The 27,279-nt window shown below is 50.0% G+C and overlaps 2 protein-coding genes across 2 annotated transcripts; one reads left to right on the top strand and one right to left on the bottom strand.

Annotated features, from left to right (window-relative positions):
- Positions 1-2,018: 2,018 nt before the first annotated feature.
- LOC123184477 (acyl transferase 15-like) lies at positions 2,019-3,880 on the bottom strand. Its single transcript, XM_044596579.1, has one exon. The coding sequence runs from the start codon at positions 3,595-3,597 to the stop codon at positions 2,497-2,499; it is 1,101 nt and encodes a 366-aa protein (XP_044452514.1). The 5' UTR covers positions 3,598-3,880; the 3' UTR covers positions 2,019-2,496.
- An 8,263-nt stretch (positions 3,881-12,143) lies between these two features.
- Positions 12,144-13,872, top strand: LOC123184476 (F-box protein At3g07870-like). The gene is made up of 2 exons (XM_044596578.1): positions 12,144-13,054; positions 13,388-13,872. The coding sequence occupies exons 1-2, from the start codon at positions 12,260-12,262 to the stop codon at positions 13,664-13,666; spliced, it is 1,074 nt and encodes a 357-aa protein (XP_044452513.1). The 5' UTR covers positions 12,144-12,259; the 3' UTR covers positions 13,667-13,872.
- The last annotated feature ends 13,407 nt before the right edge of the window (positions 13,873-27,279 follow it).

The raw sequence follows: 27,279 nt of genomic DNA, 5'->3' as shown, positions 1-27,279 counted from the left end.
ACTTCTCCATCACCAAAAATTATGAATAAATACCATCATTCCGATAGCACATGTGCCCGCATCGTGCAAAAAAAACTCATGATTTTATCGCGCTCCGAGTATTTAGTAATATTGACGCCACATCGTTACCGCAGAACGTCTACTACCGTGTCATCGCCGTCCGTGAGGGGGGGCCACGCCCCGGAGACGCGTCCCGCCTCTTCGGACATGCCACCACACCATCCCGCATGTATGAGGGCCCGGTGCGACGCTCCGGTGGCATTGCTACCCCCCTAGTGCCCCCGTCCCGCCTAACCCTGTAGCGTTTGACCACGGGATCTAGCCCTTTGACTTTGCACGGACGGGCTTTGACCAGTGGACCTCCCCATCCGGTTGTGTTAGGTCAGCCCATAGGAACACTTTGGAGCAACATCCGGGCCAGACCCACAGCAAGATCCCCTCCGTGTAGACCCCACGCGTCCGTTTCCCCCCTCCAGGTGCCGGCGGCGGCGCCGTCCGTGAGGGGGGCACACCCCGGACACGCGTGCCGGGCGTTTGCAACCGCCACAACACTTCTAGACTTGTGAGAGGCTGCTACGCAAGATTTGGCGGCATGCTAGCCCCCGGAGGCCGCCGGCCACAGCCGTAGACGCGCGAAGGGCAATCCGCGTAGAGGGAATTTTTCGGATACTTCTCCATCACCAAAAATTATGAAAAAATACCATCGTTCCTATAGCACATGTGCCCGCATCGTGCAAAAAAACTCATGATTTTATCGCGCTCCGAGTATTTAGTAATATTGACGCCGCATCGTTACCGCAGAACGTCTACTACCGTGTCATCGCCGTCCGTGAGGGGGGGGCCACGCCCCGGAGACGCGTCCCGCCTCTTCGGACATGCCACCACACCACCCCGCATGTATGAGGGCCCGGTGCGACGCTCCGGTGGCATTGCTACCCCCCCCCCAAGTGCCCCCGTCTCGCCTAACCCTGTAGCGTTTGACCACGGGATCTAGCCCTTTGACTTTGCATGGACGGGCTTTGACCAGTGGACCTCCCCACCCGGTTGTGTTAGGTCAGCCGATAGGAACACTTTGGAGCAACATCCGGGCCAGACCCACAGCAAGATCCCCTCCGTGTAGACCCCACGCGTCCGTTTCCCCCCTCCAAGTGCCGGCGGCGGCGCCGTCCGTGAGGGGGGGCACACCCCGGACACGCGTGCCGGGCGTTTGCAACTGCCACAACACTTCCAGACTTGTGAGAGGCCACCTACGCAAGATTTGGCGGCATGCTAGCCCCCGGAGGCCGCCGGCCACAGCCGTAGACGCGCGAAGGGCAATCCGCGTAGAGGGAATTTTTCGGATACTTCTCCATCACCAAAAATTATGAAAAAATACCATCATTCCTATAGCACATTGCCCGTGTCATGCAAAAAAAAACTCATGATTTTATCGCGCTCTGAGTATTTAGTAATATTGACGCCGCATCGTTACCGCAGAACGTCTACTACCGTGTCATCGCCGTCCGTGAGGGGGGGCCACGCCCCGGAGACGCGTCCCACCTCTTCGGACATGCCACCGCACCACCCCGCATGTATGAGAGCCCGGTGCGACGCTCCGGTGGCATTCCTACCCCCCCAAGTGCCCCCGTCCCGCCTAACCCTGTAGCGTTTGACCACGGGATCTAGCCCTTTGACTTTGCACGGACGGACTTTGACCAGTGGACCTCCCCACCCGGTTGTGTTAGGTCAGCCCATAGGAACACTTTGGAGCAATATCCGGGCCAGACCCACAGCAAGATCCCCTCCGTGTAGACCCCACGCGTCCGTTACCCCCCTCCAGGTGGCGGCGGCGGCGCCGTCCGTGAGGGGGGGCACACCCCGGACACGCGTGTCGGGCGTCTATGCATGCATGAACACTTTCACATATGCATCGGGACCCGTGCGATGTTTCGGTGATATAGCTACACCCCGAACCCCCCCACCAACCAGAATTCCTTCCGTGTCGACCGTTTCCCCCCTCCGTGACACGGCGATAGCGACTTTCGTAACGGGGGGCAATCGATATACCATCGGGTATGTTTTTTAGATAAGGCATAATTATCTTATGCAAAAGCAAAAACTAAAATAAAGTAAAAATAACAAAACAAAGTAAAAATAAAAAAATAAAGTAATGCCCACGTATGCCGGCGGCAAGGCCATCGGCATACTTGCGCACACACGGATCGATGACGTGGCGTGGCACACGGATCGTTGACGTGGCAGAGGGGCCTATGCCGACGGCTGTGCCGTAGGCATACCTCTACCACAGATATGCCGACGGCCGCCGTTACCACCCGTCGGCGTAGGTTCAACGCCGTCAAATGGTCAGCGCTGACCGGGCAGGTGGGCCCGTGCTATGCCGACGGCCTGACCTATGCCGACGGGCCCCGTAGGCGTATCTCGGGCGGTCCCGACGGCCTGGTCTATGCCGACGGCCCCGTCGGCATAGATGGATGTATGCCGACGGCTTTTCTACGCCTACGGCCTATCCTTGGCCGTCGGCATAGGTCCGGCGATGCCGACGGTGGCCATTGGCATAGATTTGGCCGTCGGCAACCCCAGTTTTTCTGGTAGTGTCTCCGGCTGCCACATCACCCTCGCCGGCTTCCCGCGCCCGAAGTCCGTCGCCTCCAGCCCAAGCTTCTGCCAGCTGGAGACGGCGATCGCATGGTACCTCGGGGACGACATGAGCCTGCCCAGATCCACCACCGTGGCGGCACCGGCGTCCATCAACAGGTCCAGTATGTCCGCGTGGCCCTTCACAAGCTTCACCAGGTCCCTGATCTCGGCGCTCGCCACCGCGCTGCTCGTCGCCAGGACCAGCTGGCTGCCGAAGCAGTTGCCGTAGTAGCCACACTCGGCGCCGACCTTCTCGCGCATGTTTTTGGGGAAGAAGAGCATCGCGGGGGCGTCGGGGTCGGAGCCGGAGAAGATCGCGCGGGTGCGGCTCCGCCAGAGCGCCGCGGCCACGACCTCGAACGTCGTGCAGTCGCCGCCGCACTCGGCCTTGACGCGGCTGATCAGGCTGGAGGGGATCGTGACGTCCAGGGTCGCGAGCTCCTCAGTTAGGACCTGCATCTGGGACCTCAGCGCGGCGACCACGGGCGTCGGCATGGGCGGGATCGTGGCGCCCGACCTGACGGGGACAACGGACGGCGCCCCCATCCCGCGGGCGAGCTCGCCGAGGGCTTGCAGGAACTGCGCGATCCTGGCGCCGTCCGCCATGACGTGGTTCCACGTCACCCCGACGACGAACCCGCCGCAGGAGAACTCCGTCACCTGCATCAGCAGCAAGGCGTCGCTGAGGCAATAGAGCTCGCCAGGGTAACGGACGGTGAGCTCCTTGAGGAACGACGGCGACGTCATGGCTTCCTCCAGGGCACAGCTAGCCGACGCGGCCACGAAAGGCACGCCCTCGCCGGTGCACGCGATGCTGAGGTACGCGTCTTCATCGGCTCCGGCGACGAGCCGGCCGGCCATCGGGTAGTAGGGCACCAGCGCCCGCGACAGGGCCTTCTTGATGCTCTCGGCCAGGGGCGGAGCCAGGCTGGCCGCGTGCCCCGGGCCGCCTTCAAGCATTTCTCCTGGATTTGGGCCTCACGTATTAGGTAGCAGTACATTCACCAAAGAAGTTGGGCCTCACGCCCCAGGCCCAGGCCCTGGGGCCCTGGGGCCTGTCTCCGCCCCTGCTCTCGGCAGGGTCGTCGATCGGTTCGTCGAAGACGAGGAGGAGCGCCATCGGGATAGGAATCTGAACCTTGTCGAAGGAGGAGAGGCTGATGATGGCGGTTGGCGTCCCCGGCTCCGACGGGCCGACGACCACCGCCGGCGACTTTGTCACTACAGCGTCACTCATCATGGGAATGCGATGATGTTCTCTCAGATTAATTTGATTTGATGCTCCTAACACCCGGCTGGCCTGGCTGTTTATATAGGCACACAGAGCTTTGTGCTTGCGTCATTGCATGCATGGTGTGCCACTGTGCTTGTGCGAGAGTAGCATGCACATAGTTTAACACTCGTGATCCAGGCATCCAGCTCACGTTGCTTCGCGGTTGAGAATGAGATATATTTGTAAACAAAAACAGTGTGGCATGGCATGTGCATGGCATAATCAATCCAGTTCATCATTTTTATGCAGTTGACCCGGATATTCGGATAAGATTTTTGTGCAGGTTGCGAGGGGAGAGTATCTGGTAAACAAATTGGGGCGTGGGACGTGTGCGTGGCATAATCAATCCAGCCGCGATCTCCATCTGAAGATTTTGCCACAAGTAGGCATGTTCACCTGTCTCTTCTCTTTTTTCTAGAAATTTCATCGATCGTTATATCGAGCTGGTACAACCGCATTTATTGAATTTTTTTCCTTACCATGACTGTAGCCTCTCGATGCCTGGACGCGAACTTGGTGCTCTCGTGTACCCGTGCATCCTACATGTGGAAAAAAATTAGTAATTCAAAAAAAGTTCAAAAAATTTCAAATCTTTTTTGGAATCAAACATGATCAGGTATTGTACTCGTATAAAAAGTTTGGACACGAAATGATTCATATTGACTCCACGGCAAAAAAGACAAGTTTATGACGACAATATAGCGTGTATAGTACTTGTATATAGCGTTTTTTGCCGAATCTTCGACCCAAGATGCAACGAAAGTCATTCTCTGACAAATCTTTTTATATGACTACAATATTTGATCATGTTTAATACCAAAAGAGATTTGGAGTTTTTTGAACTTTTTTTGAATTACTATTTTTTTTGCATATAGGGTGCGCTGGTACCCAGGTTCTCCTTCATATTTTCCCTCGATGCCCACACTTCTATCGGATCGTGCCATCCCACGACTGAGCTCTCACATTGGGCACTCCTCTAGCGATTTCTGCAACTGGAGCTATGTTTCTGAAACATGCATCGTGTTGCAATGCTTGGCCTCATATGCTCTAACATTGGGCGCTCCTCCGATGCTTTGAAACTTTGTGAAGTAGACCCTGTTGATGAAAAAAACTTCACCACCGAACCTTTCTTTTTTCTTCTTAAACAAAACCTCTGTTGCAGAAACCTTCTGAAATAATACGTTTGTTGGAAAAAGAAACTGGCTGCACGGGACTGGTGGCCAGCGTGAGCACTCGGCCAAAATTGATCTCACAGCTACGTAGGTGGCGGACGTTGCGCGTGCATCAGCCAGCTGATGGATAGTGCTTTCCTTTTAGAAATTACAACTTACAATAGTGGAAACTTTCATGATTTTTGAAACTTCTAAAAAAATAACTTTAGAAATTGAATTTCTTGAAATTTCAAATTTTGTGAACGTTTAATTTTTTGGAACTTACAACAAAAAACTGGAATGCTACATGGGTGTGGGCCCAACCATGAAAATGAGAAGAGATGATAGAGAAGGGTTAAAATCATATGTGTGCCCCTCACCCACCGCGTCTCAATAGAGAAGCTCACCTCCTCCTCCCCACAGCTGCGTCCCAACAGAGATATCCCTCCCCAACGCGTGAGATGTGTGCACTCACACGCCAGGGAGTTAATCTAGAAGTATTGACCTTAGCCTTTCCATGCATTTATTAGCTGGAAGCCATTGTGCTAAAGAGATGTATATCTAACTCCAACCATTGTACCTTAACATGAATTTCACATAACAACAACAATCCTCCTTTTTCTTTCATCACTAATACAAACACATTTTTGATCCATCTTCAATCTTCACCTTGAGCATCTAGCCGGGTAGCTATCTAAGTGAGTCTCCGATAAAAACATCCAGATCCACATCTCGCTATACATCCAGCAAAGCTCAAACTACCGATCCGTTCCCGAAGCCCCGACAGTTCCAAGATAAGAGTATCATTGCTACTGGGGGTCACCTTCGTGGGTTGCTGCCAATTCTTTCAAAGTTTCACCGCGGCAAGGAAGCTATGCCTGGAAAATAAGCTTTGGTGTGGCGGCTGATGCAAGGCGAGGATGTTAATAAGAGATTTGCGCGAGAGGAGAGGCCTGATCAGACGGTTGTGAAGCGGATTGATTTTCTCAAAAATCGGCCGGTACATTTGTAGCGGCCGCCTAAAAAGGAGAAACACAAAGCAACGGTTTATGGAAGATATATATAAAAAAGAGCCTTTTATGGTTCCTTGTACTTTTTTTTAGAACGAAGGCTCAAGGGGAGCCCGACTTTGAATTAACAAAGCCATCAACCGGCCAGGGATTACACAAGGCCATCGTTACAAACACTAGACAGCTGCGAAAAGGAAAAGAAAAAGAAAAAAGCAGCGGGTACATAGTGTTGCCGAAGCAGCTTACACCAAAGACTACAAGTCCTATAGGGATAAGCAAAATAAGCACTAGCTAGAAGTTGATGGAGTCCCCCAAGAGAAGTAGATCAAGCTGAACAAAACGGAGGGGTTCTTCATACGGAGACAAAGTCCAGCGATGGTCGCATCCTCATCTACACCGAAGGTGACACCTTGTTCGGTCTGCTCCTCTCCAAATCCAGAAGGGACCCCTGCCCCTCGCGTTGGCTCGAAAGGCGCCGGACCGCTAGAAGATGGAGAAGCTCACCCTAGAGCCAGGATTGGACACGATGCCGGCCACCATGGGAGGTACTCAACCCGACACAGCGCTGCACGAGGATAACCAGACGAATTGCCACACCGCAAGTCACCGCTACCAGCACCAAGGAGAGAAAAAACTGCGCAAAGGCACTGACACTGAACAAACGAACAGCGAGCCAGATGAAGCAACCTTACAGGAAGCAGATCAAGCCCGTATGGCTAGGCTCCATGCCCACGCCACCGCATCAAGTTGCTGCTAGCAAAAGAGGGGAGCCCTCTCCCCTCCCTGCCCAAGAATGGCGCCAACCGGCGAGCAAGCAAGCAAGGATCCGGTGAGCAAGCCAAAGCAGAGCAACGCTGCTACATAAACAGAGCACCAAGCTTCATCTTCCTCGCTGCTGACGCAGCCAACCCGACACCCACCTCACAGCACTCTGCACACTCCTACCATGCCCAAGACGACACCTTCAAGAAGGTGGCGACGGCCGTTGCGCCGTTGCCGTCCAGTCTTGAAAAGACAAGGGTTTTCACCCGGGTCATGGAGCAGGAGGGAGAGGAAACGGACCTCGACGAAGCCTCCGAGGAGGAAAACAGCACCTTCTTGTGTCGCCGACGCCGTGGCTGGAGACCCAGCCAAGGATTTCTCTTGGTCCAGTTCCGAAGCTCCAGGCAACCCCACCAGCCATGGATCCGGCGTCTTGAGGCCACCGACGACCAGATCCGGCGAGGAGGAGCGCTCTAAGGGGAAGTGGGAGCCGCCTTCAGATCTAGGCGCGAACAGGGGCCGCGCCCCCGCTGCGACCGGCGCCAGCGCCCGCCGTCACTCGCCGCCCTCGCGACCAAGGAGACGGGGGGCAACACCCACGACGCCGCTCGCCGCAGAAACGGCGCCGCCGCACCACCCGAGGCCGCTGCCTCGGCGCCCGAAGCCCTCCGCGAGGAGCGAAGCAGCCAGATCCTCGCCGCCGCCGTCCTAGGCGACCACGCGGGCTTCGCCGGAGGCCTCCTCGGGCGGCGGCGAGGGAGGGAGGAGGGGGGGAGGGGGGCGGCGGCTAGGGTTTTCGTCGCCACCCGAGTCGCCCCGAGCGGAGCGATGCGGGGAACTTCACTTGTGTTATGTACTGGCGACTATCGGCCGTTCCTTGTACTGCTAGAGGGGGTCAAAGTATACATATCATTCGTCGCTGATTTTTTTTAGGATAGTACAGATGTTATGACCATGTATGAACTCCGCGTCTACCAATCGACTCTCACCGCAGCATGGCGCATGTTATAGCCTTGCCACCAAGCTAGTCCGCCGTGCTACCTCCATCGGCCTTCCACTGGCACCTTTGTTGTTGCCGTGCTAGTCGCTAAGAACATTGCTACTGAGGTGCGCAATGGGTGGCGACGGGGTTTGCAACATCGCTTTGTTGCAGGGATCGTTGGCGGTTGCAGTATTGCCTATGCTGCAGTGGCAACAAGGCTCGTGTTGCAAACGTTCTGATACGGCTGGCGGTGGCTCGCCGATCGGACGTCTCACGTTCATGAAATCTAATAAATCAGGAGACGGCTGATTTTCTCCTCACGTTAGCCGACAACCATAGCGCGCACTGGAGAAAAATCACAGCCACTGTTCCATGGAAGTGAAACCCAAATTGTAGATAAAAAAACAACTTCTTTGGCAAAAAAAAAAAAACAACTTAACCCAGCAGTTCACCCGTTTGGAATTTGTGTGTGTTATTGGGAGTTCATATGGGACGACCATTGAAGGAACCCTAAAACTGTATACTTGGCAACTAGTACTCCCGGTCCCCTAAAAAAACAAGTACTCTGGGTATTATTGGTGATCGATCGGGAGATCTTAACAGGCAGGGGAATGCCACTGTGACGACGACACTTGAACACCACTAAAAACTTGAGATACCCGTGGTACATCAAGCGCTCGTGGTACATCGAGCGCATATAAGCCGTCGCGAGCTCGACCACTAAGTAGAACGGTCCTCGTGTCCCGGTCCTTAACAAAAAAATGGAAAGGGTGAAACTCAACAAACACATTGTTGTCATACGTCAATTTAGGAACTGAGAGTAAATTACGTGTGACTGAAGGAACACGAAGGACATCAAGGAGACACAAAGTTTTAGTGGTACGCGAAAGAAGAGATGTCTGACCAACATGTGAGATGGGCATACCTGATCCATTGGCAGTGCGGACCTGATCATGACCGGTGTAGGGCTGGCGAGTAGCCAACTTGTCAAGCTGGCTCGTCAGGTGATCCGTTGCGCCTGTGTCCATGTACCAGGCAGGATCCACAAAATATGAAGGAGTGAACCCAGGCTCCTGTGTGACGAGAGCAGCTTGCTTCTCGTTACCCTTCCCATTGTTCCCAATGCCAAGGAAGTCACGTTTAAACCGACGATGGCACCGAGACGCCAAGTGTCCCTCAATGCCGCAAAGCTGACACTCCACCCCACCGCCACACGCCTCGCAGTGGAGCTGCTTGCGGCCGGCCGTTGGAGGAGCTGAAGCGGGCGGACGGGGCTGGTTGCCCGAGGATGGAGGCGGTTTCTGCTTAGCACCACGGGCACCCCCGCGGAGAGCAGCGTTCGCAAACGGGCCCTCCGTGTAGACTCCAATGGAGCGGCGAGCAGCTAGCCGCTGTTCGGTGTTGAGGAGGCGCGCGTAGAGGTCGCGAGGCGGCATCGGCGTGCCACGTCCATTGATGTTTTCAACAAGAGAGTCATAGTCCTCATCAAGCCCATTGAGAATAAATGAAGTAAACTCCTCGTCACGGAGAGGTTTCCCAATAGATGACAGTGTATCAGCCAAACTTTTGACCTTGTTGAAGAAGGTCGTGACGGAGAGATCATTTTTCTTGACCTCACCCAGCTGGTTACGAATGGCAGAGGAACGTGCCAGCGACTGCGAGGAGAAGATGGAGTCGAGCGTGGCCCATGCATCCCTCGACGCCGCGGCAAAGACCACCATGCCGGCCATGGAGGGAGTGAGCGAGGACTGAATGGCACCCAAAATAGCTTGATCCTGATCAATCCACCGACGATGAGCAGGGTTGGACACCATGACGGAGCCACCAGCAGCCGAGGGAACCGGAACCATGGCCGGGGGACACGGCAGCATACCGTCGACATACCCCTCAAGGTAGTGACTGCGCATCAGCGGCAACACCTGAGCATGCCACATGAGGTAGTTATCAGCAGAGAGCTTCACCGTCACCAGATGAGCGAAGTCGAACGGTCCTGGTTCAGCCACCGGTGCGGGGAGCTGCGATTCGTACGTCGGAGGAGTAATGTACAGAATCAGCACATCGGCTGACGGAGGCGCACGGTAGTGTTGGTGATGACCATAGGGCGCCGTAGGAGGTACGCCGTAGGGTTGCAGCGACGCGACGTACGGCACAGAGGCAGTGTAAGGCGCGCCATACGGCGCCTCGTAGGGCACCGTGGAGGATGAAGCATACGGCGGCGGCGCGACGGACGATGACGGCGGCGGCGCGACGTATGGCGCTGGATACGGCCCGCCGTAGGGCACCTGGACAGAGGCACCATGGGGACTGGGAGACGGCGGCGCAACATGCGATGGAATCCCGACGTAAGGCGGCGACGCAGCGTGCGATGGAATCCCGCCGTAAGAAGCATCGCGCTGCGCAGACACATCAACAACTCCGCCATACGGGCGAGCGGAGGCTGGATCGTGAGGCAGTTGCATGCGATTGTAGTAGTGTGATGGATCGCGAGGCAAGCCATGCTGCATGCGATCGCGAGGCAACTCATCACGAACGAGCGGCGGCTGGGCAGCGGGCGATCGGGGCGATGGAGGGCGCTATCCTAATGCGGCCGGACGGGCCCAGGCAAGCGGGGTTGACGCCATGAACGGCGACTTCGTCGCCAGGGTTGACGGAGGCGGCACGGCGGCGGAAGAGGAAGCGGAAGCACGGCGCGGATCGAACGCATCGACTGATATCATGTTAGACAAAATTAGAGTTTGAACAATGCTCGATACCTTAAGCGGGTACGACTGTTATGTACATATAGGACAGAACGTACAGGTACATGTATTGTGTTACAACATGTATATCTACAATATACCTAGTCTAACAGAGGCCACCCGCGGTGGTTTCCTTACGCCGAGGCCGCCGAACACCATGGTTGCCGCCCGCTCACCGCCGCCGCCCCGGAGGCTCTGGCAGCTCGCCTCCGAAACCGCTCACCGCCTGACTATCGGTGAGCACCGCCGGTGACTTGCCGCCGAGCAAAGACCCCCGTCACCACGCCGCCTTTCACCTCGTGCTCTTCGCCGTCGCGAACAGATTTTCCAAAACATGAAACCGTTCTAATCCGATTAGAAAATCACGGGAACGTGAGCTATATCCCCTAAACGGTTAGCAAATAAAATGACGTTGATGCCAAGGGAGAAAAAAAAATATTGACCCGTTCACGTGTCAGGATCAGTAAATTTACCTCCAGAAGGACAAATCTTACGGGACACCGCCCATCGGTGGGGTGGGGTGCGATTCAAGACAACCCAATTCTCTGGCTTGGTCGTTCAACCGGGGTGAGGAATAAGTTATTCTTCACCCTGGGTCGTGATATTCGTCACCCTGCGTGAGGAACAGTTATTCTTCACTCCCCCTCTATTTTACCATCAATGCATCGTAATTTTACGTTTCATAAGTTTTTTTATTTCCGACGCAAAAAGAGACCGTAAAGAAAATATAATTGCCGTAGAAAATATTTTATGTTATATAAAATTACAAACGTAAAACATAGTCTAAAATACACATAAACTGCAAATTTTCTTGTCTTATGACTTATATTTTTATTTTCTTATGTCAAATTTTACGTAGTGAATCAATAGGAATGTAAATATTTGAATTCAAAATGTAATTTAATTACGAAATGATTGTAAGATTACCTGGATGAAGAATAACTTATTCTGTACCCTGGGTGATGAATAATAACACTATATGTATAATTCGTCGCTGATTTTTTTTATAGGATAGTACAGATGTTATGACCATGTATGAACTCCGCGTCTACCAACCAACTGTCACCGTGGCATGGCGCACCAAGCTAGTCCGCCGTGCTACCTCCATCGGCCTCCCACTGGCACCTTTGTTGTTGTCGTGCTAGTCGCTAAGAACATTGGTACTGAGGTGCGCGATGAGTGGCGACGGGGTTTGCAACATCGCTTTGTTGCAGGGATCGTTGGCGGTTGCAGTATTGCCTATGTTGCAGTGACAACAAGGCTCGTGTTGCAAACGTTTTGATACGGCTGGGGGTGGCTCGCCAATCGGACGTCTCACGTTCATGAATGAAATCTAATAAATCAGGAGACGGCTGATTTTCTCCTCACGTTAGCCGAAGACCATAGCATGCATTGGAGAAAAATCACAGCCACCGTTCCATGGAAGGGAAACCCAAATTGCAGATAAAAAAACAACTTTTTTGGCAAAAAAAAAAAACAACTTAACCCAGCAGTTCACCGTTTGGAATTTGTGTGTGTTATTGGGAGTTCATATGGGACGACCATTGAAGGAAACCCTAAATAAATCTGTATACTTGGCAACTAGTACTCCCGGTCCCCTAAAAAAACCAGTACTCCGGGTATTATTGGCGATCGATCGGGAGATCGCAACAGGCAGGGGAGGCGAAGTCGCATCTGGCTAGCTAGCGCAGGCGATCAAGGTAAGGATGCCACGGGAATTGTCCTCGGACGTGCTCGTGAACATCGTCCTGCGGCTCCCTCCGAGCACCCGGCGGCTGACCCGCCTGGTCTGCCGGCACTGGCGCGACGTCGTGGACACGCGCACGGCCAAGATGCAGAGCTGCGCCAAGCTTCTCGTCGGCACCGGCGAGGGCTCCGCGTACATCGTGGACGATCCATCAACATCAACAGGGAGCCCCGGAAGATATCTTTGGAAAAACAACGACGCCAACGCCCGCCCTGGCCCCCGCGAAGGCACGATGCCGATGGTGGTCGGCACCTGCAACGGCCTGATCTGCCTCCGCGACAAGCGGATGTCCGACACCGCCATCACTCTGGTCAACCCGGTCACCGGCGAGAGGCTGTCCCTCCCGCCGCTGCCGTCCGCCCCGGAAAGGACCTGCCTCGTAGGCTGGCACGAGGCGTACGGCTTCGGGTACCACCCCACGGCCGGGCGGTACAAGATCGTGCATGTGGACGCATACGCTAAGAGAGGAAGCTTGCAGCAGTTGAAGGTGTTCACGTTGGGGGAGTCGTCATGGCGGGACGTTGCCACGGGCTCTCTCCCGAGATGCAATTACAGCGCCGGCATCGTGGGCGTCGACGGCACCATGTACTGGGCCGCCAAGAAGGGGAAGAAGCTCATGGCGTTCGACCTCGGCCACGAGCGCCTCAGCTTCATCAAGTCGCCACCGGATGCGCCGTCTGACGGCTGGCATCTGACGGAGGTGCGGGCGAGGTTGGCGATCCTCTATTCTCTCTCGCCGGCTGAAAAGTCCGAGGTATGTATTTACAGAATTATTATAAACTTAGGATCGGTCTATGCCTAAGTAGGCTTATGTCCCAATCAATTCAGAAAGGGGAAATTATGTTTAGAAAAAGTGTATCGTGTAACATTAATTTACTAAATTAAAGCCGATCCTTTCTAAATTGATCGAGGCTTAAGAATAAGTAGCAAAACCTGGGTAATTGAATTTTTCCATTGGATAAGAAAATTACATTGTTCACTTAAGTTCTGCACTCTTCATTATCGTGTAAAGAGTGGGCAGTCTATTGAATTTGTTTGTTCATATGGAAGTATTGCATCTTTAAATTTGTTTGAGTTACGTGTGCAGGTGTGGGTTCTAGAGGACGCGTTGACAATGAAAGAGCACACATGGAGCCGGTTGTACATAGTGGAGTCGGACATACCGCCACACTCATTGCCGATGTCCTGTCATCTCATTAGGGATGTCGTGAGTAAACACAAGTTGAGCAACGATAACGGTGTGGAAGAGATCCATGAGAAAAGTTGGGGAAGGATAATCCTCAATAGGCACACATTCGCCTACGTGGAGACAACAGAGCCGCTATGTGTTTATAGGTGTTGGTCTCTTTTTTTCGATTACACATAGCATGTGTATCATTTTATAAAGAGAGGGAAAAGGCATACAGAACTCTCCACTGATGTGACATTACATTTTACATGTTACACCTCGACGCTTAGTCCACTCCACTCCACACTTGTGGTCAACCTCGATGTTTATAGGTGTTGGTCTTAGAGGTAGCACCAGTATTTGCCTACATGAGATTTTTTTTGCTTCTTTTAAATGTCAAGATCTTTTACAGTACTCTCAATTCAATATGTATCAACTAATTTTATCTAAGCATGAATTTGGTTCAGATATGAATTTTCAACTAATTTTATCCTTGAGAGAGGAGTCATCGTCTTTTCTTCATGCAGATTCCTGTACACATGCAATAATGCACTGAAAACTGAGCTTGCTGCTTGCTTGGAGGGCATGTCGCTCATTTTTTTTTAGGAAAGGCCATTATGGGTAGCTTTATTAAATTAAATCAAACAACAAGTACATCGTTTACTAGCGGGCTGATCAAGAACCCCGGTGGTTCCTCGGTCCAACTATTATCACACTTATTACAAAAGCTAAATTTAGCTAACTCATGAGCTGTTGAATTTGCTTCACGAAAACAATGACTAAAGATGACCTTTCCTATCGACGTAGCCGCGTCCGTGCATTCTGCAAAAATGGCAGCAGCCGCATCCCACCATTGTTGTTGTCCTTGACAACAGTTCACCACATTAAGCGAGTCAGACCGCGCTTCCACTCTGTTACAACCCAAGGTAATTGCCAAGTTTAACCCGTCCCGCATTGCCATGGCTTCAGTTGTAGCTGCGTCTGCTGCGTACTGAATAAATTTGCATTGAGCCACTATGAATCGTCCTTTTTCATCTCTTAGGACTGCTGCAGTTGCACCTGATCCCTCGTCCGCATGATAGGACGCATCAACGTTCAACTTAATAAATCTCGCTTCAGGTTTCTTCCATTTGTGCTGAACCATCCCGCTTCTTGTTCACAGATTTTACATAGTTTCCAACAATCGCCAGAATTGAGGCGGTCCACCTGGACGCAGGGGGACATGAATCGTGATGAGTATGCTGTCTCCATAACCACCAGATGTACCAACACCCTGCTGCAATTACCTCCTTAAAATTTAAACTTGGCATGATATCCAAGGGCGAGTCAGGTTCCAGAAAAAGATATTCAAGGATTGCAGATCCCGATCTGTCCACTAGCACAGCATGGTTTATGCGGTCCATCTGTCCCAGCCCCGACCATAGTTTTCTTGCGATGTCACACTGGAAGAGCATATGTCTCATATCCTCAGCCCCCCTATGACAGATCGGACATTCTCCACTAATAGCGATGTGTCTATTAGCGAGTATGGATTTTAATGGAATGATTCCACATAGCGCTCGCCAGCATAATATTTGAATTTTCCTTGGCACTTGTAAACTCCATAGCTGCTTCCAAATCAATGAATACTTAGCACTGCTGGACGTCAACTCTTCAAGAGAATGACCCATGTACTTGTGTGTCCATTGTTCCACATAAGCAGTTCTAACTGAAAATTTTCCATGCTTAGTCAGGTGCCATGCAATAAAATCATCGAAAGCCTGGAAATTGATTGGTATTTGTAAAATTCTGTTGGCATCCACTGGATAGAATATATCACAAATCAACTGGTCATCCCACTGTGTGGTAACTGGATCAATAAGCTCAACAACTCTTGATATAATTGTATGGCCCCGCGGGGTTAACACTTTCCTGTCAGGACTTGAGGGGATCCACGGATCTTCCCAAATATTCACATTCTCCCCCAAGCCTATTCGCCAAATATACCCTCTTTTAAAGGTAGTCAAGCCAGCGACAATGCTCTGCCATGTAACAGAGGAACCATTTTTCGAGCCTGCATGCAACAAATCAGTGTTTGGAAAATACTTTGCCTTCAAGATCTTAGCACAAATAGAGTCTGGGTTGATAATCATTCTCCAACACTGTTTTGCGAGGAGTGCCAAGTTAAAAGAATGCAGGTCTCTAAATCACATACCCCCCCCCCCCCCCTCACACTTTGGAATACACATTTTCCACCATGAAAACCAATGCATTTTTTTGTTCTCCTCATCATCTCCCCACCAATATTGAGAAATAACATCAGTGATATCCTTGCAAACTCCTTTTGGCAATTGGAAAACTGACATAGCAAAAACAGGAATAGACTGGGCCACTGCTTTTAATAAGATTTCTTTCCCTCCAGTTGATAGTTGTTTCTCCATCCATCCCTTTAACTATTTCTTTATCTTTTCACAAAAATGTTTAAAACAATCACTTCTATCAGCTCCCACCATAGCACGCAAACCAAGGTATTTATCTGAGATAGCTTGGTTGTTAATATTCAGATGTTGGCATATTTCATCTTTTGTTTGCTCATTTGTATTTGGGCTGAAGAAAATACTAGATTTCCCCAAACTTACCATCTGGCCGGAATTGTTACAGTTGTTGTAAGGAAGTTGCATTCAACATATTTGCTCTCATGAGAATTAGAGAATCGTCAGTGAATAAAAGGTGTGACACTGACGGTGCATTCCTGCACACTCTTATCCTATCGATGCCACCAACTTCTTCTTCATACTGCAGCAAGCTAGAAAGACCTTCCGCACAAATCAAGAACAGGTAAGGTGATAATGGGTCACCCTGCCTAAACCCCTTGAAGGTATAAACATTTCAGTTTCTTGGGAATTGAACCGGACTTTATATCTGACTGAGCTCACACAAGCCATAACAAGGTCAATCCACTATTATCAAAACCCAATTTGTGCATCATATTTCTCAAGAAAATTCACTCTCTATCATATGCTTTATGCATATCCAACTTAACAGCACACAAACCAGAAAGACTATTCTTGGTATTCTTAATTTTATGAATGCATTCATATGCTACCAAAATGTTGTCAGTAATCATTCTACCAGGGACGAAGGCACTTTGAGTAGGAGATATTATGTCTGGTGAAATGCTTTTCAAACGGACAGAGAGCATTTTGGAGATAATCTTGTACAAAACATTGCAAAGACTAATGGGACGGTACTAAGTTACCAATTCAGGAGAGTCTACCTTTGGAATCAAAATAGTGGATGTGTCATTCCATTCCGGAGGGATTTGCTTGGAATTTATAGCATGCAAGACAGCAACAGTAATTTCCTCCCCAAGAATATGCCAATATTTCTTAAAGAAAATTGCATGTAGCTGTTAGCGTCCAACTCGATCTAGCCCACATTCTACTTACGTTCTGGACGTTTATGCGCACATGGGCCAACATTCAGCGGAGAGCCCACTCCATCCCAAAAGCCCGGACTGAAGGAGGAGGGATACTCTCCCTTATAAGTTGGTCATGGCCTCCTCCCGTAAGCGAGGTGGGACTAAACCAAGCCAGCCTCCACTGATGGACAGCAGCCCTAACATCCCATCCCCCTGAGAAGCCCCTCAGGAAGGCATGGCGATGTTGGCTCTGATACCAGATGGTAGCGTCCAACTCGATCTAGCCCACACTCTACTTACGTTCTGGATGTTTATGCGCACATGGGCCAACATTCAGTGGAGAGCCCACTCCATCTCAAAAGCCCGGACTGAAAGGAGGAGGGATACTCTCCCTTATAAGTTGGTCATGGCCTCCTCCCGTAAGCGAGGTGGGACTAAACCAAGCCAGCCTCCACTGATGGACATCAGCCCTAACATCTCATCCCCCTGAGAAGCCCCTCAGAAAGGCATGGCGATGCTGGCTCCGATACCAGATGTTAGCGTGCAACTCGATCTAGCCCACACTCTACTTACGTTCTGGACGTTTATGCGCACATGGGCCAACATTCAGCGGAGAGCCCACTCCATCTCAAAAGCCCGGACTGAAGGAGGAGGGATACTCTCCCTTATAAGTTGGTCATGGCCTCTTCTTTAGCACAGAGCGTGCGGAAGAAATGGCTAAGCTCGGCAAGCACTCGCCAGACATGCTCGGGGACATAGCCTCGAACCATCACCGGCATTATCCGCTCAATCCATACATGGTAGTCATGACTCTTCAGGCCGGTCACTTTGCCCGTTGAAAGATTGACTCCCTTACTTATATTCGATGCATAACCATCGGTGAACTTCAAAATTTGTTTCAGCCAGATAAGTATTTCTTTTTTTTCTGGTGGTTTAAGGACAAAGTCAGCATCTGGCTTGAACCAGTTTTTTCGACCGCCTGTGGGAGGCTTCATGTTCAGGCGTGGTCTATCACAAATTCTCTGTTGATTGGCTCTAGCTTTTACATTATCCTTCGTCTTATCAGGAATGTTGAGGATCGTGTGAAAAAGGGACTCTGCCACATTCTTTTCGGTGTGCATCACATCAATATTGTAAGGAAGTTTGAGGTCCTTGAAATAGGGAAGCTGCGAGAAGGGGGTGAGTAGTGTTGTGTTGTGTGAAATTTGAAATTAAGATGATAGAATCAGTGCATCCCTAATTAATAACTTCGTCTATAGCAAAAAGTTTCTGATCTCCTCGACTGAAGATGTGGATCAGTTTATTAGTATTCTACAGTATAAATCAACAAAGGAATCGAGGAGACTCACCGGAGGATTATTCTGCCATCTAAACCGGCGCTGCCGATCCATTTGTACGCATGGCCTGGTCGAACTTGCCGGCGGCTACCGGAAGCGAGCGCCTGTGCGTCGGCGCCGAAACGATCTAGCAGAGGATGCCTAGATCGTGACCTCGTCAGTTGCCTGGCTGTTTGTTTCTTCTAGTTTGGGCTGACCAACAATTACATGGGCTTCAACTTACAAAGTTCGTGGGCTTCATGCTTTGAGCGCACTGTTAGGGGGGACTAATTAGTCATAAATTTATTGGACGTGGCTTTCTTAGATTACGATTACGATACTTCGTTACGAGGCAGCCGTTGGGGGGGGGTGGCCCCTGCTCGTCCCCCCGTAGCTCCGCCCCTGCCCCTGGGACTGTAGGATCATTTTTCATTTGGTCCCCCTGTACCAATCCTGCGAACTATTCTTCTCTCAACCATTTGGCTTCAAACCTCTTCGCCCCCTCCCCCCCCCCGGACTGGCCTTGTATTCGAGTTCGAGTAGTATTTTGTATCAACCGGTAACGGTCTGTGATCAGAATGGTTGAAGTTATAATGCTCTGTTGGGGAACATAGTAATTTCAAAATTTTCCTACGCACATGCAAGATCATGGTGATGCATAACAACGAGAGGGGAAGAGTGTTGTCCACGTATCCTCGTAGACCGTAAGCGGAAGCGTTATGACAACGCGGTTGATGTAGTCGTACGTCTTCACGATTGACCGATCCTAGTACCGAAAGCACTGCACCTCCGTGATCTGCACACGTTCGGCTCGGTGACGTCCCACGAACTCACGATCCAGCAGAGTGTCGAGGGAGAGCTTCATCAGCATGATGGCGTGATGACGGTGATGATGATGCTACCGGAACAGGACTTACCGCTACGATATGACCAAGGTGGATTATGGTGGGGAGGGGCACCGCACACGGCTAAGAGATCAATGATCAACTTGTGTGTCTATGGGATGCCCCCTGGCCACGTATATAAAGGATGAAGGGAGGAGGAGGCCCGCCCTCATAGGGCGCGCCCAAAGTGTGGAGTCCTACTAGGACTCCCTAGTCCTAGTAGGATTCCACCTCCCACATGGAATAGGAAAAAGGGAAGGGAGAAGGAGAAGGAAGGAAGGGGGCGCCCCCTTTCCCTAGTCCAATTCGGACCAGTTCATGGGGAAGGGGCGCGGCCACCCTTGAGGCCTTTCTCTCCTTTCCCGTATGGCCCATTAAGGCCCAATACGAATTCCCGTAACTCTCCGGTACTTCGAAAAATACCCGAATCACTCGAAATCTTTCCGATGTCCGAATATAGCCTTCCAATATATCGATCTTTACGTCTCGACCATTTCGAGACTCCTCATCATGTCCCTGATCTCATCCGGGACTCCGAACAAACTTCGGTCATCAAATCACATAACTCATAATACAAATTGTCACAGAACGTTAAGCGTCCGGACCCTACGGGTTCGAGAACTATGTAGACATGACCGAGACTCATCTCCAGTCAATAACCAATAGCGGAACCTGGATGCTCATATTGGTTCCTACATATTATGCGAAGATCTTTATCGGTCAAACCGCATAACGATATACGTTGTTCCCTTTGTCATCGGTATGTTACTTGTCCGAGATTCGATCGTCGGTATCTCAATACCTAGTTCAATCTCGTTACCGGCAAGTCTCTTTACTCATTCCGTAATGCATCATCCCACAAATAACTCATTAGTCACATTGCTTGCAAGGCTTATAGTCATATGCATTACCGAGAGGGCCCAGAGATACCTCTCTGATAGACGGAGTGACAAATCCTAATCTCGATCTATGCCAAATCAACAAACACCATTGGAGACATCTGTAGAGCATCTTTATAATCACCCAGTTACGTTGTGACGTTTGATAGCACACAAGGTGTTCCTCTGGTATTCGGGAGTTGCATAATCTCGTAGTCAGAGGAACATGTATAAGTCATGAAGAAAGCAGTAGCAATAAAACTGAATGATTATTATGCTAAGCTAACGGATGGGTCTTGGCTAGTAAACTTAACCATTTTTGATTAACGAGCTAGTCAAGTAGAGGCATACTAGGGACACTCTGTTTGTCTATGTATTCACGCATTTATTAAGTTTCTGGTTAATACAATTCTAGCATGAATAATAAACATTTATCATGATATAAAAAAATATAAATAACAACGGACCAGGCGCAGGCCGTCGCCCCTCCGCCTCGTCTTATCACGGACCAGGACCGTGCGGAGCACAGTCGGCGGCAACGCCGCCTCCTCATCGCCGAGGAGGACGAGCGAGCCATGGCGGAGTGGCGCCGACGCCACCCGGAGGACGTCACCAACGAGTGCGCCTACTGGGCGGAGAGGACGGTAAGGCGCCGCGCGGAGCGGTTGGACCGGCGTCGGTGGAAGGCACTGGCCATATCGCAGTGCGATATTGTTGAAGCAGGTGGGAAGTCGATCTTCACGTCAGACGATGAACATTGGCACCACATATGGATCGATACCTCGGACAACACCACCGAGGATGAGGGTGATGATGAGGACGACTCGGAGTAGTTCTAGCTGCACTAGTTGCACCGTAGTTTATCTATGCACGGTTTATCTAGTTTATCTAATTTTTATGTAGTTGCGCCGTAATTTATCTTGTTGCACCGTAGTTTTGTTTTGTCTATCTATGCTATGCCTATGTAACGATTATCTATGCTATGGAGAATTATGTATGTTTTTTTTAATCTATGCAGCGTAGTGTTTGTGCGAGAGCGCACGCTGTGTATTTTAGCGCGTCTGTTAAAGTTATGCGCGGGCGCTGTATTTTACCGTGGCTGCTGGAGCCAGTACTGCCTGCCACGTCAAGCCAAACGATAGGCGTGCTGCAAATTAATTTTTAGCGCATCGCGTGTTGGGTGGCTGTTGGAGATGCTCTTATAAAGAGGTTGACACGATCAATTTGTGACGTGTATAAACACAAGCCGAGCGACGGCGGTGTGGTGGAGATCAGCGAGCGGAGAGGAGAGACGACCATAGTCCTCCACACGAAATCTGATTGCTTCTACAACCATAGCCACGTGTTCGCATACGTGGAGATGACCGAGCCGCTAAGTGTTTACAAGTGCTCGTCTTAGAAAAGATATATAGCACCGCCAGTATATTATTGTGTCTACATGAGTATTTGCATCAATATGTTATATGTTACATGAGTAGTTGCACCGTAGTTTATCTATGCACCGTATTTTATGGATTCTTTTCGTCAATTAATTTGGAAGCTAGGGTTTCTCTTGCCTCCCACCGGCGCCGGCGCCGGTCCGCCCCGTCTCCGGTGGCCTTAGGGCCATGGAGGTGGAGTGGATCTCGGCCCTTGCTGGTGGGAGGGCTTCGTTTTTAAATCTTTTTTCGAGTTTTGTTAGGGTTTGTGTCCTATTTAGGAAGGCAAGACGGTTGCGACTTCCTGAAGATAGAATAAAGGTCTCCCCGCCTAGCCCCCGTTCCGATGATGTGTCTAGCATTGCCGGTGGGCGTGTGGAGGCGTGTGTCCGACGGATCTGTCTTTGGTGGATTTGCTCGGTGATGTAGACCGGACCTCGTGGCGAGATCCGATCCGTTGTTGCGGCCCGACCTTTCACGACACTCCATCTTCATCAGTAGTAGCTTCTCGCCGCGCACGCGATGTACGTGAAGTAGAGGGATTGAACCTTACAGTTCAGCACAAGAAAACCAATCTCAACGACGGTACTCACGCGCAAAATAATTTCCACGAAGAGAAATCGCAACACAAAGGTTTTCTAAAGCTTCCTCCGAAACTTAGGGATTTGTAGACAGCTTCCCCCAAAACTCGATACGGGTATTTACCCTAAGAACACATCGTGTCTATTCATAAATCATAACCTCATCTCTACTCCTAATGGAGCAGTTGGTGAATAGTCTTCACGGTTTATTTTTGCTGGGTTTTTTTCGTCTCTCCTCCCACCATCCCCTCCCACCCTGGTCCATCGGTTTATTTTTCTCTTCACTCTTTATTACAACTAGCACTTTCCTAACGTATAACAAATCACGGATCTAACTTCCTTAAATTGCAAATCAATCGATTCCTTTTATTGATTCAATTTGTCTTAGAAAACAAATAACAGATTTTCAGAAAACAAAAAATATATTTTAATCTAACTTTGCTAACTTATCTAAATCAATCGATTTCTCTCATTAGTTAAATTTGTTTTAGGAAGCAAATAACAGACACGTCACAAACTTTCCTCCCAATAAATAGTTTCTTAACATTTGCAAACTTTCCTAATCAGACACGTCACAAACGGGCAGGTACTGATATCACGTTACCAAACAATAAAACTCCATTTGCATAGAAATCAGTTCAAAATCCTAACTTTCCTAAAATTTTCGCTGGTTTATTTTTGCTGGGTTTTTTCGTCTCTCCTCCCACCACCCCCTCCCACCCTGGTTCATCGGTTTATTTTTCTCTCCACTCTTTATTACAACCAGAACTTTCCTAACGTATAACAAATCATGGATCTAACTTCCTTAAATTATGCAAATCAATTGATTCCTTTTATTGGTTCAATTTGTCTTAGGAAACAAATAGCAGATTTTCAGGAAACAAATAATATATTTTAATCTAACTTTCCTAAGTTATCTAAATCAATCAATTTCTCTCGTTAGTGAAATTTGTTTTAGGAAACAAATAACGGACACGTCACAAACTTTCCTCCCAATAAATAGATTCTTAACATTTGCAAACTTTCCTAATCAGACACGTCACAAACGGGCAGGTACTGATATCACGTTACCAAACAATAAAACCCCATTTGCATAGAAATCGGTTCAAAATCCTAACTTTCCTAAATTTTTACCTTTCCTTGATAACAACCAATATTTCCTATGTTTTCCACCTATAGAAGGAAATCACCCCTCCATCGATATTAGCATTTTTGGAATGAGTTCTCTAGGTTATGATTTTTTTGCAATTCTTTCCAATTGTGACATCTCCTTCCGCTCCGGCTCCTTCTCGCATAAACACCACCACCACAGCTAGTTGACGCCACCCCAGACCTCCTGCCTCTGCACACCTTCTCCGCCACCTCCTCCTCATAATCCATTGACAATCCCTCCGCCATGTTTGTCCACGGCGGCGTCGAGGACATGGCGCAGCAGCATACCAGCGGTAGAGCAGCGCATAGCAGCAGGAAGCGGCACGCAACAGGCGAGGCAAGCGGCCGGCGTGGCTGAGGGGGCGGCCGGCAGAAGATGGCCGTGACAGGAGGGGGCGCGAGGCAGGGGCGTGACTGCGGGGCGAGCGAAGGGATAGGCGGCAGCAGACGGGGCGAGCGCAGCTCGCAAGAGTGTGGCGCGTGGCCAGGGTGTGCGTCGCGCGGGTCACAGTGGTGCGGTGGCTGCGGCGAGCGCGACGGCAGTGACGGGCACGATCGACGCGGTGTGGCACAGGCGTGGGCATGGAGTGGGAGTGGCCCAGCGGGCGCGGAAGAAGAGCAGCAGGCTCGGGCATGGGCGCACATAGGAGCGGGCATGTGCCACAGGGTCAATCCGAGGAGCTCGGTGGCTACCCCTGCAATGGCCATGGCGGACGGCGGTTCTCGGCCACGGCGAAATACCTAACGAGAGCAAACGAGAGGGAAAACAGGGGAAAGGCAAGAGGAGATCACGGCGGTGTCAATGGCGCCATAGGGGAAGACAGGGGAGCTCGGGGCGGCGCGGATCGAACGGCAATGTTACGGTGGCCGAAGGTTAAGGGAGACGGCAGCAACGTCGATGCGGGGGTGCTGGACTTGATCTCGTTGGCGCAGACGAAGTAGCGGAGGAGTTCGGAGCTCCTCGACAAGCTCATAGCCTGCAGGGAGAGCAGTGGCTGTGTGGACGGGGTCGGTCATGGTGGTCGTGACGTCTGACTTCGTCCAGATCGACGGGATCGAGCGAGCGAGGAGGAGAAGTGGATCTGGGAGGGGGCGTCGAGGAGTGAGGCCATGGGGGGCAGGGGAGGCAGGGCGTCACCCTTATCCATTCCCCTTCGATGCGGGCGAGGTGGTCGGGCGGGAGCTCGGCTCTGTAGCGACGCGGCTCGGGGAAATATAAGTTGGGGTGGCAAATATAATACACATAATCCATATTGTTATGCACTAGCGCGTCTGCGTGTGAAATAGGTGGATTATGATCCCGTACCCAATAAGATGGATATGTGTGTGTTAGAGAGAGAGAGGGAGAGAGGGGGAGAGAGAGTGAGGAAGAGGGAGGGAGAGAGTGTGTGTGTGAGAATTTGATGGTAAAAAATGTCGTCAATGTCACTTGATATGTATGAATACTAAAATAACTGATATTGAACTCTTAAAGTTAATGTGTCCCTGTTACAACGCACGGGCGTTCTTCTAGTCTTTACAATGGCCGATCTATGGCTATTTATAGTAGTATAGCTGACCAAACCATGGTTTGGTCTAACACGCTAGCCACACCCCTAATTCAAGGAAAGCACAAACTTGACCTATCAAAACATACTAACCGACTTGATTTATCTAATCTGATCTAAGGAAACAAAAGCAACGACGACTTGTTTGATGGTGCGGCTTCTTGTGCTATGTGTAGGTGGACCCCCCCCCCCCCCCCCCCCCCCCATCATGTTCCTTTTAAAGAAAGCAATTCTTCAATCTTCATAGTCGTCTACGAGTATACTCCTTGATCGGATGGCCGCACCTGATGAAAAAACGTACTTGGTCAGGATTCCGTACAGGACTAATATCTTACGGATGCACGTGGCCTTGTTTATCTCTGGACCAAACAAAAACTGATCAAATTTGCATGCAGATTCCTTTGTTTGCTCAATCCTAATTCTACACGTCATTGCTTGCATGCATGGATGACTTGGTAACATGTGTCTAGCTCGTTCCTTGACATGCACCTTCCTCCTCTTGTCAGTGCAATGCAAATTAGTAGTCTCACTTGTGATAATCGAGACAAAGTTTATTGCATCTTCAGATGAAATAACAGTAACCTCGGTAGCGACAGAACACGTGGTCGTATCACTCGGATCTCTTCGTCGTTCGTCTGTGTTCCTGTGTCTTCAGGTTGGATCCTTCTAATCTACACTCTTCATCGGCGGCGGTTACTGTTCTGGTGCGTTGGTTCTATGGGGCCTTAACACGACGACTTTCCGACTGTCTACTACAACAAGGTTTGCCCGGCTCCGGCGATGGAGGGGTGATGACAGCGGCGCGCCTTCGGCTCGCTTCAGTGCTTGTAGTCGTCGCTAGGTGGTTTACGAATCTGGATGTAATTTTTATTATTTCTAATGTTCATTGTACTATCATGATTGAAGATGAATAGATTGAAGGTTTTTCTCGCAAAAAAAATTTAATTTGGTCTGAGCATGCATTTGGGTAGATATCACCAAATATTCTGATTGACAAGTGTTGTCTTTCAGCTTTTACCTACGTTCATGGTTGAAGTAGTGCATTTAGCTTCGGCACGAACTTATTAGCTCGATGCCATTGTATCAAAGGAGAAATATTGTCAATTTTTTCCAGAGAAAAGGATAATACCATCTGTGCACATGAATTTAAGGATTTTTGAAACTTTTAAAATTATAACTTTGAGAAAACGAACTTCAAGAATTTTTGAACTTTTTCCTGAACAAAACTTCCGCCAGATTTGCAACAACGGCGGAGAGAATGCCTCTACGACAGGGATAAACATGGAGGAAAAAAAGAAGCCACAAGCTCGTTACCAGTCCCTAAGGGCTGACCTTCCGTCATCAATGCCACTACTTACGTACATCACCACTATCACCAGAAAAGGCTGGAAAAAAGACCACATTACGTCGATACCAACATGAAGACACACGAAGTCCCTGTCCAGACCCGAAGGACCCGAGATGGCACAGACGTCGCTTACCAGATCCGAGAATGACCACTAATTGGGAGATTGGAGGAAACTTTTTCGTCCCCGCCTTTGCCACCACCAGAGTTAAAGCCATGGGCGGTCCGGCCCAGATATATGAAATTCAGGTGGGGAAATCTCCGCCCCCCCCCCCCCCCCCCCCCCCCCTCTGAAAAATTTCAAAAAAAAAGAGTTAAAGCCATGGACAACCAAAAATCTAAGTATGGCAGAGTGTTGAGCGCCCGCGGAAACAAGCTTTCGTAGTTCCCCTCCCTCCAACTGTTGCTGGAGTAGGCATCGGCGATGAGGGGAACCATGGTGACTCCCAAATATGGGGTGTGTGCTTGCTCCTTTCGTTGGGTCTCATCTAGCGGCTGCAACTAGGGTTTTTTATGTCTAAGTTGATTGAGATTTTCTTAAAATTCAAATCAACCCAGAAAAGAAAATGCAATTTTAATTCGGTGAAAAATGTAACTTGCAATTTTCCATACACATTTTTCCTAGAAAATTGTAACGTGCGCTTTTTACTAAACCAAAGTGCCACTTTTGAAAGTTGATTGGGACTATACAAAAATCTCATTTGTCTCATAATTAGGAAAACCGTTACACATATTCACCCATGTAATTGCTTCTCGTTAAATATGAAAAATAACTTAGTTCTTCTGATCTCCTTTACATATTAATACCCATGCACCATTAGTTATCATCAATATTGTTAAGGACTAATTGGCTATGGTTAATTAGCGATAATTCATGTCTTCCCTCTAACCCTCGATGGTCACAATTTAGACCCGACAAGTCTACGAAGTGCCTTTTGAATTCAACGAACAAGTCAGAACGATTCTCTTATAGATAAAATACACAAGAAACAAGGTTGTGGCTGGTGACAAATATGATGGACAAGTCAAGATATGTGCTTTTTCCTTGTTGTTCTAGTGGATCTGACTACATGATAGTGATTGACGGGTGTATCCACTTAAGTACAACTTCAACACGTTGCATCAAAACATCAAAATGGAAACCCTAAATGTCTGCGGGCACGTCTGGACGTGTACATGGAGAGTGCTAGGAGGGAAGGTCATCCAACCGTGGTCACAAAATCCAGAGTGGGCTAGGTGAACCTAAAGAAAAAAAATATGTGCTCTGGTGACACGTGGTCCAACTAAAAG

This window comes from Triticum aestivum, chromosome 2A (assembly GCF_018294505.1).
Source record: "Triticum aestivum cultivar Chinese Spring chromosome 2A, IWGSC CS RefSeq v2.1, whole genome shotgun sequence".
Taxonomy (NCBI): Eukaryota; Viridiplantae; Streptophyta; class Magnoliopsida; order Poales; family Poaceae; genus Triticum; species Triticum aestivum.
Note: the sequence above shows the minus strand (reverse complement) of the source record. Positions and strands in the feature narration are given on the sequence as shown.

Excerpts from the sequence above, each read along its gene's own strand:
- LOC123184476 (XM_044596578.1), top strand. The coding sequence starts at position 12,260 with ATGCCACGGGAATTGTCCTCGGACGTGCTCGTGAACATCGTCCTGCGG. Across the intron at positions 13,055-13,387 it reads CGCCGGCTGAAAAGTCCGAG|GTGTGGGTTCTAGAGGACGC; the intron begins GTATGTATTTAC and ends TTACGTGTGCAG.
- LOC123184477 (XM_044596579.1), bottom strand. The coding sequence starts at position 3,597 with ATGCTTGAAGGCGGCCCGGGGCACGCGGCCAGCCTGGCTCCGCCCCTG.